Source organism: Tachysurus vachellii, chromosome 10, assembly GCF_030014155.1.
Source record: "Tachysurus vachellii isolate PV-2020 chromosome 10, HZAU_Pvac_v1, whole genome shotgun sequence".
Classification (NCBI taxonomy): domain Eukaryota; kingdom Metazoa; phylum Chordata; class Actinopteri; order Siluriformes; family Bagridae; genus Tachysurus; species Tachysurus vachellii.
In genome coordinates this window covers 26,003,925-26,024,579 of record NC_083469.1, presented here as the reverse complement: position 1 = coordinate 26,024,579, position 20,655 = coordinate 26,003,925, and the positions used below count along the sequence as shown (strand labels likewise).

General features: G+C 40.8%; 1 protein-coding gene across 1 annotated transcript in view; it reads left to right on the top strand.

Moving 5' to 3' along the window:
- ism2a (isthmin 2a) overlaps window positions 1–20,004 on the top strand; it is a 20,793-nt gene extending 789 nt beyond the window's left edge. The window contains exons 2-6 of the mRNA XM_060880498.1: window positions 8,773–9,009; window positions 11,414–11,696; window positions 15,472–15,609; window positions 18,120–18,182; window positions 19,084–20,004. Coding sequence (XP_060736481.1) covers window positions 8,773–9,009; window positions 11,414–11,696; window positions 15,472–15,609; window positions 18,120–18,182; window positions 19,084–19,601 — 1,239 coding nt within the window. The 3' untranslated portion in view covers window positions 19,602–20,004. The remainder of the gene's footprint in view (window positions 1–8,772; window positions 9,010–11,413; window positions 11,697–15,471; window positions 15,610–18,119; window positions 18,183–19,083) is intronic.
- The last annotated feature ends 651 nt before the right edge of the window (window positions 20,005–20,655 follow it).

The window sequence follows — 20,655 nt, the reverse complement described above, 5'->3', positions numbered from 1 at the left end:
TGCGCTCTCTCTCTCTCTCTCTCTCTCTCTCTCTCTCTCTCTCTCTCTGTCTGTCTGTCTGTCTGTCTGTCTCTCTCTGTCTCTCTCTCTCTCCCTGTCTGTCTTTCTCTCTCTCTCTCTCTCTTTCTCTCTCTCTCTCTCTGTCTCTGTCTCTCTGTCTCTGTCTCTCTGTGTCTCTCTCTCTCTGTCTGTCTCTCTCTGTCTCTGTCTCTCGCTCTGTGTGTGTGTGCGTGCTGTGTTTGCTCTGTCCATATTATGCATGTAATATATATATATATATATATATATATATACATATATATATATGTATATATATATATATATATATATATATATATATATATATATATATGTGTGTGTATATAGTCTAAAAAAAGTCTTGTATAAATTGTGAATATCTTCAGTTTGTGTAATTCCGCCAACATCTCAGGTGATCTGATCGTATGTGTTGTATCTTGTGTTGCATCTTCAGTTCATTTCATGCATGTTTTAGGGTTTAGGATTTGCTAAGATTTGCCCAGTGGTTGCCACCTGACAGCTACAGGCTTCGATCCTAAGCTCAGGTTACTGTCTATGTGGAGTTTTACATGTTCATGACATGTGCAAGTCCATGTGAGTTTCCTCCTGATAACATGCTAGTAAGTAAACTAAATATCGTGAATTACTGCAAGGTAATTGTAAATGTGCGCCGTGAATAACGTTTTTCTGACAGATTTTGAGATGTAGCACCTCAGAAAAGGTTTTTATATGGTATCATTACCATGGTTTGTCACTTTGTGGTGACCTTTAATAGTATAATATCAATAGTGTGATAAATGATGTCACAGTAGAGGCTTTTCTTTTAGATTTTGTCTGTTTTACAATAAATTCTAATAATAATTGAATTTATTTATTTTTGAAATAAACATTTTCACTTCCAAAAGTTGCTTTTTTGATGTTAAAACCTTCTACTGTTTATATCAACCCTGTCTTCAGATATTGTGAATGCAACCCAAGTAGTTGCCTTGAGGTTTAATCCCCAAACAGTCATCCAGGCACCTATGAGGAGATATGGCTCCTGATTGGCTGGAATCTCATTCAGCAGTGGTCAGATTAGACACTCCTGCCCTTTGCCAAGTCAATAACCAGCATGGGGAAAGGTGATTGATGATTGGAAGCAGTCAGTCACTGGTTAACGTCTACAGCAATCGAAGTGTATTAATCTTTGCTAGGCTTGGATCTTAGCCAACTTGGTCTATGGAGTCTCAAGGAATATGATGGTTTAGTAATCTAACTGGATTCTAGGAAAGTTTAAACACCTAACATTTCCCTATAAGTCATCACGATTCAGGACCGGGTTGCCATTACTCTAGATCCTGTCGATCATAGTGACAAGCTAATCGTGGTACATCTGTGAGGTCTTGTATGCGGAAGAGGGCGGTGAGCGCTTAACTGTAAGTGTTACGGTGCTCTGGAGCACTGCAGAAAGGAACAGCTAGCTGACTAGCGTGTGGATATCAGTTAAAGGCAGGGTCTCTGATTTTTGAGAAATGCTTCAGAAAACTGAGTCGGGCCGAATAATAAAAAAATCAAAAACAAAATTCAAAACAAACGTGTAGCCAATGAGCAGAAAGGGGCGGGGCTTGTCAATATGCGGCGGAGAGAGTGTTCAGTGCGCATGTGTGACATTAGCAGAAAGCGGTTTTAACATTGACATGGAGGATAAAAACAAAGAAAGAAAGAGAAGAAAGACTTACGATAAGGTAAGAAGTAGGACGTGTTAATATAGGATCAGCTTTCCAGCGCTGGAGAGAACTGAAGGAGCAGGAAGTTGGTCACATATTCACAGATTGGAGTTTCCTGAGTCAATAACTCCTGAGCTAAACGCTGTTACTACACAAATAACACCTCTTTTCTATCGTAGTAATGTAGAGACGCAGCTACAACCGTGTTTTGTGTAGTAACAGTGTTTAGCTCAGGGGTTATTGACTCGGGAAACTCCAATCTGTGAATATGTGACCAACTTTACTTAAGACGCCGAGGTGCTTTTTTCCTTCTCGATAGGTGAGTAACGTTGGTTTTGCTTTGTTACACAGAACTAATATATGCCTTTGTCCTTTACATGATTATGCTTGTGTGTCATTTTTGCTTGTTTGTTTATCTACAATCGTATTGTTCTTCCCTTCAGCTATGATAAAGACACATTTCTTTCCATTAGTTGCCTGGGTTACGTATGTATGTGTGGGCAGAGCTATCGATACAGGGGTGGGACCCATTTGGATTAGGGGCGTGTTTGTTTTGGTGATTTCAAATGTCAACATTGGCTTTCAAACAACGGAGACCCCACCTTTAATGGTCGTTTGCTTTGATCAGGAAATTAGACACGGAAAAAAAAAAAAAACAGAATAACCTAAACGATCGATGCTGTAGTTTTTAGTCTATAGAGTTGTAAATATTTTTATGCTTATAATACAGACTCATGAAAGTGTAGTACGACTTAACATGACGCAACATGAACGTGTGAATTTCAAAATCAATATAAAAACGGTATTTGGCCAAATCAAATGTCTAAAAGAATTTCAATTGCTTTAGCTAAACTTACCAATATTGCAGTCAACTGAGAGCCAAAATCATCTTTATAACATATCATAATTAGTTCTAATCGAAAATAAAACGACTCAGCTTTACATCGGAAAGGTAGAGCGTTGCTTCTCAAAAGCAACAGGAAACGGAGCAGACGACACGTATTTAGCAGAACGCCCATCTGCAACCTGAGACGTGAGATTGGCATGTGGCGAAGGCGAAGGAGTCCCAGTGCCGTAACAGATAAACCAAATAATCGCTGGCTTTTCCTGTTCTTAGACGTGAGCACGCCGTCGATGCCGCATGCCACAGAGGGCGCCAAATTCTTAAGCCTCTTGAGATGCTTGTGTTTCCGGTGTATTTGGGTGACTGTGGGTTAGAAAGCTCTCAAATATCCAGCATTCTAATTGAGGTTAAGCTGAAACTGTAAACCATAATCTGTGTTTGAAAGTATACGGTGCAAGCGCTCTCATGCGCACGCTGCCGATGCTATATCCAGGATTTAACGCTGAAACGCTAGCTTGTATTTTAGCAAAACCACTAGAACACACACATACCATTTAAAGTAGAGGAATGGATATAAATCAGACCAACGTGTAAAACGCTTTGGGCTGCTGAGTGGCCAGGACATAGCTTTTCTTTTTTTTTTTTTGTTTTTTTTTTAAACCCCAAGAGTTATTGATGGGATCCTGAACGATGGGTTGTAATAAATATACAAAATAAAACTTCACTTTTTGACTCACAAATGGTTCCTTAGGCTCTTTAAGATAAAACCAAGCTTTTATGATTGATTTATTTTCGCTGGAACAAATAAAATTCTGGCTGCTGTCTCTGTAAAATGTGACGTTTAAATGATAAAGTATCATGGCCAACCACCATAACTCAAAAAGTTACAGGATTGTGGTACACCAAAGGCATATAATTTAATAAACCATGTCTCCGTGTTGTAGTTAACCAATAATACATCCTAAAAAGGTCTATTTGAGCTTCATACTGGTTACCCTAGAGAATTTTTTTTTTATACATCGAAGAATAAATTGGTTCCAGTGCTTCCTAACGTATACAGTAAATGAATAGCTTTTTCTGAGTCAGCAACAATTTCCTGTGGGAATTTGATTCCAGAGGCCTTGAAATGTAAAAAAAAAATAAAATAAAATATTTTTTTTTCTTTTTAAAAATGTCTGTTTTGCCATATGCTAGTAGTCCGTTTTGGTTTGTCTGGGTTTCAGTCATCTGAATGTTCTCGCATTGGGTTTCACAACCTGCACATGAAGGTGTTTAAGCGAATAACGCTTCAAAGAAAAATGGCTTGGAACAGTCTGATTAATCGTCAGGCCTTTTATGGATATAAATAATTTATTCCTGTCTGTTTCTGTGAATTATGACGGAGTTTCTCGGTTTTCAGTTTGAATAAATGCGTCTATTTTTTTGCACTCCGTCCCCGAAACCGGGAGGTAGCGGTTTTTCGGGATCTTCAGATGGACGGCTGTGGGTTCTACGGCGGCTCCTGTTTGTTCTTCTTGTGTTCTTGTTGGTGGAACTCATCATAACTCGGTCATATTAAGCTCAGCGAAATCCAACAAGCTTTATTTAGTTCTCTGTGTGTGTTGGTGATGTTGGTTGGAACATGCCGAGCAAATCAGATTGTGATATGATGGTATGCAGGATGTGGAAAGAAAAAAAAAACAAAACAGAATAAGGAAAAACGCTTGGTCAGGCATCCATCCATGCACTGACAGTGCGTTAGTATCCTCGGTTCGCTCCGTTTCCGCTCCTCCCCTCTTCGTGTGAGCGGTCAGGAATTCCGGCTCCAGTTGTTGTGGAGCGATGCGCAACCACAGGAACGTCTTCTAAGCTGTTTGCTTTCCGTTATTAACTTGTGTTACTCATAAACTGTCCTTTCCTCCTTTGACTGGCAGGTCAGACTCCAAGCGTGGAGGACGAGACGAAGCCAAACGCCTCTATGTTGAGTAAGCGGCTTGTCTTGGCGAGAACGTTGTTCTCTGAGGTTTGATTTCAGCATGAAGGAGGCAGAAGCTATGAGAGATTTCTGGAGGGTTTTCTTAGATTCTCCAGTCTTATTACGAGCTAAGAATGACTACATGTTTGAGAACATTGTTTTGGTGTTTTCAGAGTGTCCTTCTGAGGAAAATCTTCAAAAATCAATTGTCAATAAAATTTTGAATGCCGAGGATCTTTCAAACATTCATTATCCAAAGCACTCTCGCTTTTTCTAAGAGTGTAAGCAGGGCTGCTTGGAAATAAGTTTCACATACAGTATGTGAGACACATAAAAAAGTGTTTAAGCTATAAACTGTTTGTAAAGTTTGGTATCTTTATCCGTCCGTTTTATCTTTAGAAAGGACTGCATGGAAAAAAATCCTTTAATTGTTCTAAACACAAATCGATTAGGAAGATAAGAACCTTTGCAGACCCATTTTCTATCCAAGGAACCTTTGAGGAACCTTCTTTTTTCCTTCTTGGTAAAATGGTTTTTTTTAGAACACACAGAACTCACTCTTATGTCTAAAGAACCCGTGAGGAACCTATTTTGTGTACAAAGGATTGCTTCTCACATTTGAGAGACATATATAAAGATCTCACGAGTGTTCTAGTTCCCACCTATTTGGAAAGCTAAGAACTTTTATTTGACCGAAGAACCCATGAGGAACCTATTTTTGTAAGCTTGTACAAAAGGCAAAGCTACTTGGACATAATCACTTTCACACTTGCGAGACACATAAAAATCCCCAGCAACACTATAATTTTGATTTACGGTTGTCTTGGATTTTAAAAAAATAAATAGAGCTCCAGCTTGAGAATCCATCACACTCTTTAACCGAAGCGACTCTGTGGCACTGATAATTGTTTTAAGGACACGGAAGGTGCTTCGCTCGCTTCCTTGGAGACGTTGTAAATTCAATAGAACGGCTGTTGTGGTGAAGTTTATCGTCTGCAGCAGAGGACATCTGATTTGCGTGTGGAAGAGACGGAGTCAGAGAAGTGAGACAAGGCAGGCTACACATGATCAGCAGAGGAAGGCTTTGATCAGGCAGCCTCGCTTTCCCTCACCCACCCCCACCCTTTCTTCCCTCTCTTCCTTCACTTCGCTGCTGTTTCTTTGCCAGAAGACGAAAGGGATGATCGAATCAGGTCTCCAGATGTGCGCTCTGGGAAACAGGAGCTGTACAGATGTGGTCGTGGTGGACTGCACTCAAAAAAAAAAAAAAAATGGGGGAATGACCTGCACGAGTAGGAAGAGTTCGATAGACTGGATGGTAAAAGGAGGTTGAAGAGATTATGATTATGAGCCTATCTTATTTTATTCGTCCTTCGAGATTTTAAATTTTTTTTTAAAAAAGATGTTTGGAATTGACAGTGCTGGCTGTTCGACGGCGTCCATCGTGGCTCAAGGTGTCTGGTCGATCGTGTTCTATGGCTTCTCTTTGATGTCCCTGGTGGCCCATAGACAGGGCCTCTACACGAGCCCTTTGAAGTGTTGAAGGAACCAGGATGTAGAGGCCCGATGTGACTGGGTCTCATCTAGCGCTATTAAGGCATGCATGTAGCTCATGAAAAACTCAAGAGTCCATGATTAACCCATCTTGCACTGATAAGATGTCCTTCTAGGATCCAGGTGCTGAGAAGCATCCCAAGGCATACCATAATCTGATGTTGGAGTAACAACCTTTGCGATCTTTACCTCTGATTGGAAAGCCTCCAGACTCAAAGCCTTTGATGTTGTAGCAAATCACGTGTATATGATTGATAGTGGGCTGGACGTAATGTTGCCGGAGTACCAGAGGTTATAAATCAGAGAGATGGGCGTGGCTTGTAAACATGGACGTAAAGCTAAAAATCCACGTGTACCGCATGCGTCTCATTCTTTATTAGAACCACTCGTCGGCTGTAACTTTATGCTATTAGCATGTACTTTTACAAGGAATATATATTTATAATTTATATTTATAGAAGTTTCCCCACACATACAAGACGATTCGAATTGGATAATTATATCTTCTGGATATTTTTACGGAAGGAGGAACGCGTACACGTGTACACTCTTTAAAAAGGTGGCTCACGTGACGGATTCGGATGCGTAAATAAATCCAAGGGATACTTCCACAGGAGATAATTCCATTACCTCATCTCGACTCTTATTAGGGCTATTAGGGCAACACACGAGTCAACAGATACATGTTTATTCTGCGGGTTGCTACTCATCAATTTGTTTATTTTGTGGCAGTCGACAGCAAAATAGCTGTTTCGGGGGAGAAAAAGGACCAGTTCCAGATTAAACCTTGTTTGGGGATGGAAAAAAAAAGTCATCTGTGTTCTGGTCAAGACTTAAAAACTTGGTTCATAGCAACCAAAAAAAGTTCATGCTCATGTGAAGATTATTGCTCATGTGAAGCATTATGAAACCATCTCAAGACACCTTTTACTGTATATCGGTGTGACAGAGCGCCATCGCAGAAAGCGTTTGTGGATCTAACGTTGCGGCGAGACAGGAGGTGCCGGAATGGTGATAGATAGCAGATGATTTCAAAGCTCTCTGACAGTGTTGTTGTGGATCCGGGACAACGGGAGGCTGTCTCTCCTACGCCAGACTTCAGGTCTCCATATTAAAGTAAACCAGATGAAAGAGATACATATCCCTTAATGTGTAATAATTTACCTGCGTGCACCATCCTGGGCCGTCCTCCAAGAATTCGCAGTGCTTCTCTCGTCAGTTCGGTGCAGCGTTTGCGCTTAATATCAACCAGCTGTCAGGAGAAAAGCAGCTGAACGGCGTGTTGTTCGTGTCTGGCTGTGTTTCTCCGGCTGCTCTGTTTTGTTTGGTTGCTAGTGGGAGGGCTGTAGCATGCAGGCTTTGGGTTTGATAAGTAACTTATGTAGGATGGAGGCCTAAAAACAACAGCTCGACGTCTTATCAGATGTTTTGCAATGCCGAACGGCTTGTGCAACCCGAGTCTATCTGTGTAACTCACTTTTAACGTGCTGTTGACTTTACACCGTCGAACGTCGATGAAAAGATCGTATTTATTCTATGCTACAAGTTTTAAAGCTAACATTTCCATGAACTAGCCTGTATTCCAAACTAAGCCATGAAGAAACATGCACGTTATTCCAGTAATCCCCTTTTTAAAGTCCTCTTGATATGCTGTCATGTGGTAGACATTTCACTCCAGATGTGTTTATTTGAAACCCAGAACTTTTTTTTTTTTTTTCGTAAGGGTTCAGGGTCACAGCTGTATAGATTTGATACGGTGTTGGAAGATGACAGATCTTCCAGTCGTCTTCGCATGTGTGCTATAATTGCTTCAGGAATAATTTGCCACGTTTTTTCAGTTCTTGAAGACGCTTTAAAGAGGGTGAATCATATCCTTTACTGGTTGTGTTAAAACCACCAAAATCTATTAAACTCACTTCTGTTTTATTTTCATAGTACAATATACTGTAGAAATTAGTTATAAAACAGCCTACATTGGGGCAGAGATCAGACTCTTAATCAAGGGGGGGATGTACACCAGCTTTAGGTTTAAAAAAAAAACATATTCATCTCAAATGACTAAAATTATCACAAGGAAACAGACTACAAAAGAGTTACATTAATGACACTTTTTTCCCCCTATATATTATTACACCTTATGCTACAGATAATTGTAATGTTCATCGCTAACACCAGCTAGATGGCTAATACATTCAGCCTGGCTCAGACAAGCTAGCGTGATAAAGTTTCTCAGAGGATTATTTAATTAATAAATAAATTGTCAAAATTCCTTTTTTTTGACAATGAGTACACATTATTTACTTCATATAAAGGTTCATAACCTTTATTGCTAACACAAGCCATCTGGCTAATCTACCTGAGAGGATACATGTACATAACCTTCACTGCTGTTTAACACTAGCTATGTGGCTAATACAGGCTAGCTTGACAAGATCTCTGACAGGATTCCTGAATCGTAAATGTTTAGAACCTTCACTGCTGTTTAACACTAGCTTTGAGGCTAATATAAGCCAGCATGAAAAGATTACTCACTGGATTTTTAAGTCATAAATGTTCAGAAGGCTCTCTGAACACTTAGGTTCTTTGAACGAAATCATGAAATGTTGTAATGTTCGGATTTAACCCGTATTTAACATTTTTAGCTGTTTAGTTTGCAGCTATCGATTTCTATCATTAAGTACCGTGTGTTTTGACAGACTGGAGGTCAGGTCCGTGCTCCAGATGCTAGATGGACCCTGGAGGAGCTTCAGGAGCAGAACCAGCTGAGCAGCAGCAGTTCAACTCCAAGTCGACACAAAAGGAGATGGCCACAGTTTCGATCAGAGGGACTTCCTAAACCTGCACCCGAGGAAGAGAAGCCCTTCATCTTAGACCTGAAGAACTTCCCTGATCTTGCTAATGCAGATCTGGGCTCGCAGAATCCGAATATCCAGGTTAGACCAAACCTCATGTCAAACTTCTCTTCAGGTTACTTGCTTCACTTTGCATCACTTTTAGTTTGACTCTAATTGGTGTGTAAAAAAGCGATTATGCTTTTTTTAGATTCTGATGAGAAATAATACCAGTATAAAGCTAACTTTGCTCTATTCAGTGTGAAAAATGTTTTTTTTTTATCTTTACACGTTAACTAGCTGTATACTCTCAACAGAGCAGTCACCAATCTCTGCCACTTCCTACCAAGCTTTATTTTTTCTGTTAATATCTACATGTTTTACGAGAGGTGCGTATGACATAAAAAAAAAATTTTTATAAGTTTTTTTCTTCGTTTTATCCATTAAAAGTAAACAGGAACTAATTGCAAGGACTAAAAATAATGTGAGTAGGTAACTTAAAGAAACATCAGATTAGATTGGAGTAGAAATGGTCGGGATCAGGATCGTATAAACCGCCACGGAGGACACGTTATCGCTCGGTCCGTTATCGAATATGGTCACGAATTTATCAGGTACAGTGTGATCTTGCAAGACCGCAAAAATCACACAGGCGCAAGCCGGATTAACTTGTTAAATCTGACATGAGGTGTTTAAGTAGCGAAACCACTCAAATGTTTTAGTGAAAACTATTTACTCAATAGCTCTAATGACTCAATGACTCTGAGAAATTGTGCTAATGTGCTGTCATTTTGAGGCTTTTTCTTCTTTTCATGGACCATGTGTATGCTTTGGCATCCATGCAAAAGTCATTTACAGCAAATTATCGCTGGGAAACACAACAAATATGTTCCTGTGTGACCCTGATCAATGGCATAGACCTCCCACCTACCTGATCAACTTGGAGTAATTCAGAGAAATGAATTAATTTAACTTGGCACAAGTTTGCGCTGGATGCAATTAACCTGTGCACTCATTGTTTCACTCTGTTATTACAACGTGATTGCAAAAGGGAGTAGGTTTTTTTAAGCACTTATTGGCTGTGTCACAGCTGTTCTTAAGCAAAGAGGCCTCTTAAATTACCCAAGGCGAGACCTCTACGCTGGCGGAGCGCAGCTCGGCCGTCTCGCACAAACCTCTCCGCAGAGTTTATAAAAGAAGGAACAAAAACAAGGAATATCCAAAAGGTGAAAGGCCAGCGTATTATTTTAACAGTCTGTTTTTAATGTTTATTCCAGGAGCTGATCCTGGTCTTTTTAAATGTGCCTTTAAAACGAGGTAAATAAGGGTCCGTTTTTATTTTTAGTGCTGTTACGATGTTTGTGTTCATGAGGATCTGAAAGGAAATGAAGTTAGACTTCTGGGGGAAAAAATACACAATTGACGTTTATAACAGGGAAAAAGTTTAAGCCGTCCAAGTGGGAACGGTCCGTCGTCCGTGAACACCAGACAAAGCTGTTTTTTATTTGCATGTGTCCTTATTTGTTTCATTTGGTTCATTAAGTCTTTTTTATAAACTGTACGAATAATACAATTCCAAACACAGAGGAGTTTGCTGCTAGCAATATGTTTACTCATCAAGAAACCATAAGACAAAAAACAAGTCGTGTAAGTCACGTGAAAGAAAGAAGGAACGAACGTGATCCAAAGCTCCCTCAGTTGAACTTAAAGGAGAAATCTGTCTCGACTCAATACAAGACTAACTCCAACTGCAGTGAAACAGAGTTGAGGTCTGTTCCAGTTGGGGGCGGAGCTAATTTCAGGACAATAAACCATTGACAGGATGTTCCTATAGTTTTTTCTCACTTACTATTGATATTGATTCCCTAAATTCCTCTAGAAGTTTGTTACAGACCGCACAATGCAGCCTTTTTCTGTCCTTAAGACTTTCTCCGTTGCCGCTTTATAGATCTCTGACTTTTATAAAGCTCTGACACTGGAGACTCATTACAGAACACCTCGTCATATCAACAATTACGAGCATTACTTGTGTAATATTATAAAATTAAAACCTCTTGGTACTCTGTAAGGATGTCAGAATGTACGACTTACTCTGGTGTTGTTGAGGATCTGGCAGAAGGATGATGTAGAAAAGGCTGACTGATGTAATCTCCATCGCTACAGCAGCTTAATCACGTCGATACAGGTATATATAAACAGCTCCTACAACCATCAGATTGTTACCTCAGGAGCAAAATAAACAGCCGGTTCGTTGTCTAGACCTGCTGAGGGAACACGACGGCTTTACTATACTACATGTCGTGGCATGCTGAAGCTGTCATGATGTAAACTTCCTCTGTGGAAATGACACAAGGGTATTTTTACAGTTTGATCAGTTTATACATTGACCGTAGGGAGCTGTGAAGAAATGTGTCATGGTGAGATAACAAGTGCTGAGAACCTTCATTAATGACAAGATAATGCCATGCTTTTTATGTCATGACTGTTTGCCTTGGTCTTGTTTCAGGTGACCATCGAGGTTGTGGATGACCCTCAGATGGAGGTCGAGATGGACCTGGCTAAAGAGGGCAGGAACGACTGGCCTCTAAACTCAGAGGAATGGCTTGGTCACAAGAAACTCTTCTGGCCTCTCTTCTGGGATGCAACTGACTCCAACGAGGAGAGCACTAGCCAGGCCAGTCTAGAGGAGAACGGAGATGACCAGAGCTACGGAGGAGAAGATTCCCTGCTGAGCGGAGTGGATGGGGGCTGGGACAGACATTGGAAGGGCTGGGACCCGGAGAATTATGGTAAGAGAAACACAAGACAGTTCTTTGATTGACAGCTCAAAACAAAAATGAAACGATGACCCTGAGTTTCGTTCTCAGTGCCCAATGATGGCTCCAAAACTGCTCTCCTCTGTAGTCCTGACATGATTTATGTTCCGAGGTTGCACTTAAGGACCATTCTATAAACACACTAATTCCCATGGCCGGTCTCTGAGCCTTTCCTTTGATCCTTATCAGGAGTAAACAGAAAAATCTTTTACAGATTGTTTGTGGAAATATAAAAAATCATCACGACTATTTATTATGTGTGGAAACATCCTAAGATGATTCAATTTATTCTTCTAGAGATTTTGTTAGTAAAACACATCATGTTTATCAGCCTTAAGGAAAATCCACGTCATGTCAAACACCGATCTGTGTTTTTTTTTTTAATCTTTTTAATTCACCCTCGAACATTTTTACTTGTTTATCTGTAGCACAAGACGAACAAGACGAGCTTTCAGAAAGCTCTGAGTTTAGAAGATCGGCACTTTGCTAATGGCAACGTCGGGCCTCTCCGCTCGCTAAACGACTAAAATTTGTGAATAATTAGACGCTAGATTGGAGCAGGCTGCGAGATTGCGGCAGACAGTCCGAGCTCTTCTTTTCATCTCCAGCATGCTCGGCTCTTTTTTTCATCTCGAGTTCTGGCGCTGAGCTGCACTTCACACGGCTCAAACAACTTTGAGCTTGCCGAGGAATTTGTGGCACTTTTTTTTTTCCTTTTTTTCACTTGACACAAAAAACACACTTTGCATTTTCTCTTTTCTCTCAAATTTGTTTCAATTAATTAGTTAAGACATTAATTTACTATTCAGTACATGATCCATTTACCAAGCTGTCATTTGGCTCCGTTTTAAACTCCCTCTCAGTTTTACTGTGATGTTTCTCCTCTTTATTTTCTGTATCTTGGCCAAGCTTCAGGTGAGTCTGCGGTCATGCGGTACGACATATCTGTGCTCGTCGGTCACAGTGAATAAGGGGGAATAGTTATGCACAGTTCTGCATGAATCCGATTTGAATCGAATGAGCACCAGGACACCATGAGCAATACGAGTCTGGGTTTCACATCTATAACACTGGAGCTGCTGTGCACACTGAAGGTCACTTTCTATATTTGTCCCACTTTAAAAGCATGTAGTGTTTTACCGGTAGCTGTGTGTACATTTAAGTCCCAATAAAACCCATTGGTAGAGCGTTAAAATGACACCGTGTTCCTGTGCAGGAGCTCAGTTTACACCATATTACGTCAAAAGCAGAGTTTAAAGTCAGTCATCCATCAGCACTCTGATCTCAGTACATCGGAGCTGCTCATTTAACCAACATGATTGGAGGAAAACTAAACTGATGGCCTATTCAAAAGCATCTCTACACAACAGTCACGACTGGATGGCTGTATGGCCGTGACGCTGCTCTCTAAAATTCTCCTAATGAGTGCACTGGGGTGAGGTGTACAAAAAACACGAAGAGAGTGAACAAGCCACACTGTTAACGACGCAGCTCGAGCAGAATCTCTAGATACTTAGTACTGTAATGTTTTTCCTGTAATTATGGGCGTGTGTAGGAATACAGCCCAGAACATGGTGGCCTGGTGGCCTGGTGGCCACATAAGCATGTGAGTGACGATGAGTCGAATGGCGGGTCGAATGGCGGGTCGAATGGCGGGCCGAATGGCGAGCCGAATGGCGAGCCGAATGGCGAGCCGAATGGCGAGCCGAATGGCGAGCCGAATAGCGAGCCGAATAGCGAGCCGAATAGCGAGCCGAATAGCGAGCCGAATAGCGAGTCGAATAGCGAGTCGAATAGCGAGTCGAATAGCGAGTCGAATAGCGAGTCGAATAGCGAGTCGAATAGCGAGTCGAATAGCGAGTCGAATGAGGAACTGAGTCCAGAGTCGAGTCCAGAGTCGAGTCCAGAGTTCAGAGGTGAAACCAGAGTCAAAATTTCTTTTGTGTAACACTGTGACGCCAGTGTTATTGTGGGCGTGGCTTTTCTAGCTACAGTGAGAAACGATGGTAGCTACTGATAGCTACTTTAGCTTCTAAAGCCAAGTAAGTAGCCAAATTAAATTGATTAACACACTAATCAGTATGAAAAACTCATTTTATTTATATACTACGTGCTAGGCTTCAAACAACAGCGGCGATAATAATCTTATTTTTCCTTCATAAAGTCTCCCTAGATATTTAAATATATGAAAAATGTGAAAAACATGATTGTACTTTTTTTCTTCCATTTTTACGCATCAGAGAGTAAATAAGTATGAAATGAAGAAATGTAAGATGGCATGTCTGATAAGATAAGAGGAAATGTTTGAGACGGTTCATAGGATGAAGAAAATGCACATAACTGAACTGTTAGTAACACATTTACAATGAAACAAAGTATTTCCATAAAATCTTTGAGATGGAATAAAAATGTAAATAGCTGCTGATTTTGTTAGGATTCCCTCAGGATAGAGAAGGAGTTGTGTATTAAAATAAAGTCCTGCACACACCTCAACTCCTGAGTGCTCCGAGGAGTGTGGAGCATTTCCGGCTTCGTTACATAACCTTCCCACCTGCTGTGGATGGAATGCCCCAGTCCGAGTCCTTCTCCTGCGCGCTGCTCGAGTCGAGGCTTTGAAAACGTTCTGAATATTATTACTCACTCACTCACTCATCTTCTACCGCTTATCCGAACTACCTCGGGTCACGGGGAGCCTGTGTCTATCTCAGGCGTCATCGGGCATCAAGGCAGGATACACCCTGGACGGAGTGCCAACCCATCACAGGGCACACACACACACTCTCATTCACTCACGCAATCACACACTGCGGACAATTTTCCAGAGATGCCAATCAACCTACCATGCATGTCTTTGGACTGGGGGAGGAAACCGGAGTACCCCGGAGGAAACCCCCGAGGCACGGGGAGAACATGCAAACTCCACACACACAAGGTGGAGGTGGGAATCGAACCCCCGACCCTGGAGGTGTGAGGCGAACGTGCTAACCACTAAGCCATCATGACCCCCCCGAATATTATTAATGGAACCTAAACAGTATTTGAATATTATTGAAACAGTTCTCTTATAACATTACAACACAGTTTAATGAGTGCTTCAGGAGATCAGTTTCATTTAACTGTTCAGGCTTTCAAGAGCTTGCATGCACGATATCTTACTTGTTGAAAGCTACTGATCATGAGAGAGGTTTAAAAGTATTTCCGAAGCATTAGTTGCATCATGGAACACCGTAATGACCATAATCACCGTAGCAGCACATTGACATCACCAAGAACAGGAAGTCTCGCGAAAGACAAAAAAAACTTCTCAAGGAGGCTGCTGAGATATCTACAGGAACTGCAGGAACATAAGGAACATGATTACTGAGTACTAAATAATTTCTGCATGTGATGACAATCTCAGATACTTTCCATATCTAGGCAGTGGGGTAGGATGGCTAGATAAAGCCCTTTCTCCAAAAAAAAATATTTAAAGCTTAATTAGATTCCTCAAACCATAATTCCAAATTCCATAATTCCACAAGGTTTGTTTTGGTGCAAAAGAAAAGAACACCATCTCCACAGTGAAGCATGGAGGTGGCAGCATCATGATTTAATCCTGCTGTTCTTCAGACAGAACTGGGGCTGTAATCAAGGATAGCTGCATTGTGGTGTACATCACACTCTAGATAAAGGCTTTATTTATCAGTCAGTTCACTTTTAATTAGGGTGTAGATGTCACACTCAGAGCATTTTTCTCAAAACCCTATAGATTATGAAGAAGAGAAGTGGAGCGACTGGTCTCCGTGCAGCACCACCTGCGGTCACGGCACCCAGAAGAGGGTTCGGTCTTGTGGTTACACCTGCACTGCCACCGAGTCTCGCACGTGTGAACTGCAACGGTGTCCAGGTGAGATCTTGTCCTGTCATTCCACCTGCTGAAAACACACACATACGTACACACACACACTCACACACACACGCACACTCACACACACTCACACGCACACTCACACGCACACACACACGCACTCTCACACACACACACACTCTCACACACACTCTCACACGCACACTCACACACACACTCACACACACACACACACTCTCTCTCACACACACACACACACTCTCTCTCACACACACACACACACACACTCACACACACACACGCGTGCACACACACACATACGCACACACACACACTCTCTCACACACTCACACACACACGCGCGCGCACACACACACATACGCACACACACACACTCTCACACGCACACTCACACACACTCACACGCACACTCACACACACACACACTCTCTCTCTCTCTCACACACACACACACACACTCTCACACACATACGCACTCACACTCACACACACACACACTCTCTCTCACACACATACACACTCACACACACACCCATACACACTCACACACACACTCTCACATACACACACACACACACTGTCTCACACACTGTCTCACACACTCTCTCACACACACACACACTCACATACACACTCACACACACTCTCACACACACACACACAGAGCTCTAATACTATAGAGTCCATGCAGTGTGTCTACTGATCCTTCCACATACCAGGCTTTACGTTCTGAATATAATAACACTGAGTACTGAATTTACTAATCTGTTATTACAGTGCATCCTGTGTTCAGTTAAGCTTAAACACATCGCCGATTAACGCGCGTTAACCAAAACAGTTATTTAGGCTTTTCCATGTGTGCACTGTACACAGCATAAAAACACTTTTTGAGCGTCTCGATTTGTTTCTTGGCCCGTGTACGAAGGCTCAAAGAGTGCTTTCAGTAAACGCTTATACACGGGTCATTTCAGAACACACACACACACACACACACAAGTGCTTTTGACTTTACTGAAATATACACATTAAATCTACGCTTCATTTACCATAATGCAGCTGAGTTAGGCAGTGATACAAATAGCGTGAATATTTTTCTACAGTTGATGTGGAATTAATGTAGATTTACTCAGAACTCACACTACAATGAACACGTTGTACACCGTATTCGCGCTCAATAACACACCCAGGCAGAGTAGACTGTTCCGAGTGAAAAACCCTCCCATTGAATTTAAGTCAAATAAAACCATTTTGTTATCAATGTTAACGTTTAAAAATAGTAATAGAAATGATATTTTATAATAATATATGTAATGTAATAGAGAGTGTGTGTGTGTGTGCCCTGCGATGGGTTGGCACTCCGTCCAGGGTGTATCCTGCCTTGATGCCCGATGACGCCTGAAATTGGCACAGGCTCCCCGTGACCCGAGGTAGTTCGGATAAGCGGTAGAAAATGAATGAATGAATGAATGTAATATAATACTGTAGATATTTTAGAAATATTATTACATTTATTTCGATATAATAAATAAATAATAAGAATATGAAACCAGAGCCAGAAGTTACTAATTAAAAAAAGACTTTTTTTTAAAAATAAAACTATAAATATGCAGCCTAACAGTTCAGTGGTTTTGATATGATAAGTAAATAATCATAAATAATCCAACCAAAAAATAAAAAGATTAAATAAATGATTTTTTTTATAAAAAATATTTTTTATTTTATATAACTTTAATTTATATATATATATATATATATATATATATATATATATACAAATAAGATCCTTTTTTATTATTAATAATTTTATTATTATTATTATTATTATTATTATTATTATTATTATTATTATTATTATTATATTATTATTATATCCAGCCTTATCTTTTTTTTTTTTTGGTTTATAATTAATAAATAATTTTTTAAAAATCTTTAGTTTAGTTATAAAGTTTTACCTGTATGGTTTGTACATCTAATAAAATGACTAATGAGTACAAGAGCTGCAGACTTTAGAAAACCGGACTATCGGGTTTATATGAAATCCAGAAAAATTTAAAGAAAAATATTGTGTTTCAAAAATTTTAATTTAAAGGTGGGATCTCCGTTGTTTGAAATCCAATGTTGACATTTGAAATCACCAAAACAAACACGCCCCTAACCCAAATGGGTCCCACCCCTGTATTGGTAGCTCCACCCACACATACATACCCCTTTCTGCCCTTTTCTGCTCATTGGCTACACGTTAGTTTTGTTTTTGTTTTGTTTGGTGGCTCAACACAGTTTTCTCAAGCATTTCTCAAACAACGGACACCCCACCTTTAATATGTCCCCAGATTCTAAAGAGGTATAAATATGACTTAAAAGATTTTCTCTTCCATCATAAAAATAAAAAATAAAACAAAGAGACTGATTGTTAACATAGAAAATGGTTATTATTATTGTTATATTATATTATATATAATTATATATATATTATATTATTGATAATATTATTATATGTATATCATGTTTTTTTTTCTTCTTCTCTACAGGTGATCCGAATGCTGTAACAGAGCTCATTCCTCACGAGATGATGAACGACACCGATGTCATCGGTAAACTCACATTGATCCATAACATCAATTACATTTGTTCCTACTGTGTTTAAGTCCAGGGATTTTCTCAGATCTTTAAGAAGCTCAGTGACCTTCTACCGTGCGAGTTAGTTCACATGCTGCAGAGTTTTCCGAGCGTCCCGTCAGCGTTCGCTAAATGAGACCGATTTATAATCATTACCGGTACTTTGTGTGCGCTTATGAGGTTACGCTCCTCGGGGAGACCGGGTTAATTCCCACCGAGCGATCTGATTGCGCTCAAAGAATTGCCGCTTCTCTCTTTAAATATTTACAGATTTTATTATCTTCTCTTCAGTGTAAAGTATGTTTCCCCTCCAGCTGAAATGGCCCTTGTCGATTTTTTGGGAACGGCCCCCATGAGGCCGCAATCAAAGAGAAGTTCAGTTGGACTGGAAACAAAAACATATTTAAGATTTTCAGGATTGCTCCATTGAGATTGTTAGCAAGACCGTGAAAATGTGGCACACTTTCCAAAAACCATACTTTGATATTTGAAAATTTGGGCACGGGAAAGTGATCTCTCTTTTTTTTTTATTTAACTGTAATAAGTGTGGTATGAAAACGTAACAAGATAAAGTGTCAGGATCTTTTATTTTTTTTTAAATAATCACATCTGGACTTAAATGTTTTTAATGAAAACTTTCCAATATGGCGACTGCCTCCCGTGTAGTTTTTATTCCTTGGCAGACGACATGATGTTCAGAGCTGTCTCATTCACTAAAAGTTGTTTTTCTTTTGAATAGAGGATCTCAGTTAGAGTGGAGAAAAAGAGCTGAACCTAACAATAAGTGATATTCTGGGTTTCTCAGGCACATATGTCAGCGTTTTTTGGTAATTACCGTGCTCTGTGATTGAGCTGTTACTGATTCCTCACTTGCAGATGTGGACAGCTGTGAAAAGTGGCTCAACTGCAAGAACGAGTTCCTGCAGAAGTATCTCCATCAGGTCCTGACCGAGTTACCCAGCTGCCCTTGCGTCTACCCGTCCGAGGTCGTCTACAGCGCCGTGAACATCTTTGATGAGAAGCTGCGCAAGACCTACCGATGGCGCGACGCCAGCGGACCCAAAGAGCGCCTGGATATCTACAAGCCGTCTGCGCAGTTCTGCGTGCGCTCCATGTTGTCGTCCGAAAGCACCACGCTCGCCGCACAGCACTGCTGCTACGACGAACACATGAAGCTCATAACCAGGGGCAAAGGTGCCGGAGCGCCTAACCTTATCAGCATCGAATTCTCTCCGGAGCTCCATTACAAAGTGGACGTGCTTCCATGGATCCTGTGCAAAGGTGACTGGAGCCGCTTCCACTCGGTACGTCCTCCTAACAACGGGCTGCAGTGCACAGAGAACCCTCAGGAGGACATCTATATGAACGAGCTGGAGGAGGCTCGAGAGTACTGAGAGGCAAAGCTGTCTCGTCTCAGAACTATAGATATACAGTATTTTGCTGGAGTTATGTAACGTTTAAAAAGGAAAAAAAACAACATTCTACACTGTTTATATACACCTCAACTGATACACCAGCCAGAACAGTACAGTACAGTAAATGCAAAGATGTCTCTATCTTCCGCACTTTTCCCCAGAGAGCCAGAGACTCTGTCAAACATCAGCCTCTAGAACAGGTTCACTTTATTTATCGGGGTTCATATCCAACCCATTTGTTTTTTTTGACATGAAAGGAATTCCAGTCAGGCTGCTAAACTAGAGTCCATGCAGAATCCCCTTGTGTTGTCTTGGACTCGGAGCTCATTGTGGCCGCTCGCCAACGCATTCAAGATCAATCCAAATAAATCAAACAAGATCCCATGTGCCTCTTGCGCGTGGCCTTGAAATATGTCACAGCTCTTCCCAATCCTGTACGTTTCCCCAGATGTACTTGGGTTCACTTTGACAGTTTTAAGGATGATGATGCTAGATCATAACAGCACAGAGATCTTGTTTTGCTTCATTAAGATATCAGGAACTAGGCATGTGCAAATATTAGCCATAATAACGGTCTAACCTTTTATCGAGGTTCATGATATTATCACACGTCGGTGTTCCTTGAGCTTCCTGAGGTAAATGATGCATAGATATAAATAGATACAAAATTAAGTAGCCTTGATGCTTCCATCTTTGATGCTTCCGACTCCACAAAAGCGGTAATCCGTCTCGATGGTACAGCTGGATAACATACGATCAAATAATTAAGCAAATATTGAAATACGACTAGGAGGGGGGCACGGTGGCTTAGTGGTTAGCACGTTCGCCTCACACCTCCAGGGTTGGGGATTCGATTCCCACCTCCACCTTGTGTGTGTGGAGTTTGCATGTTCTCCCCGTGCCTCGGGGGTTTCTTTCCGGGTACTCCGGTTTCCTCCCCCGGTCCAAAGACATGCATGGTAGGTTGATTGGCATCTCTGGAAAATTGTCCGTAGTGTGTGATTGTGTGAGTGAATGAGAGTGTGTGTGTGTG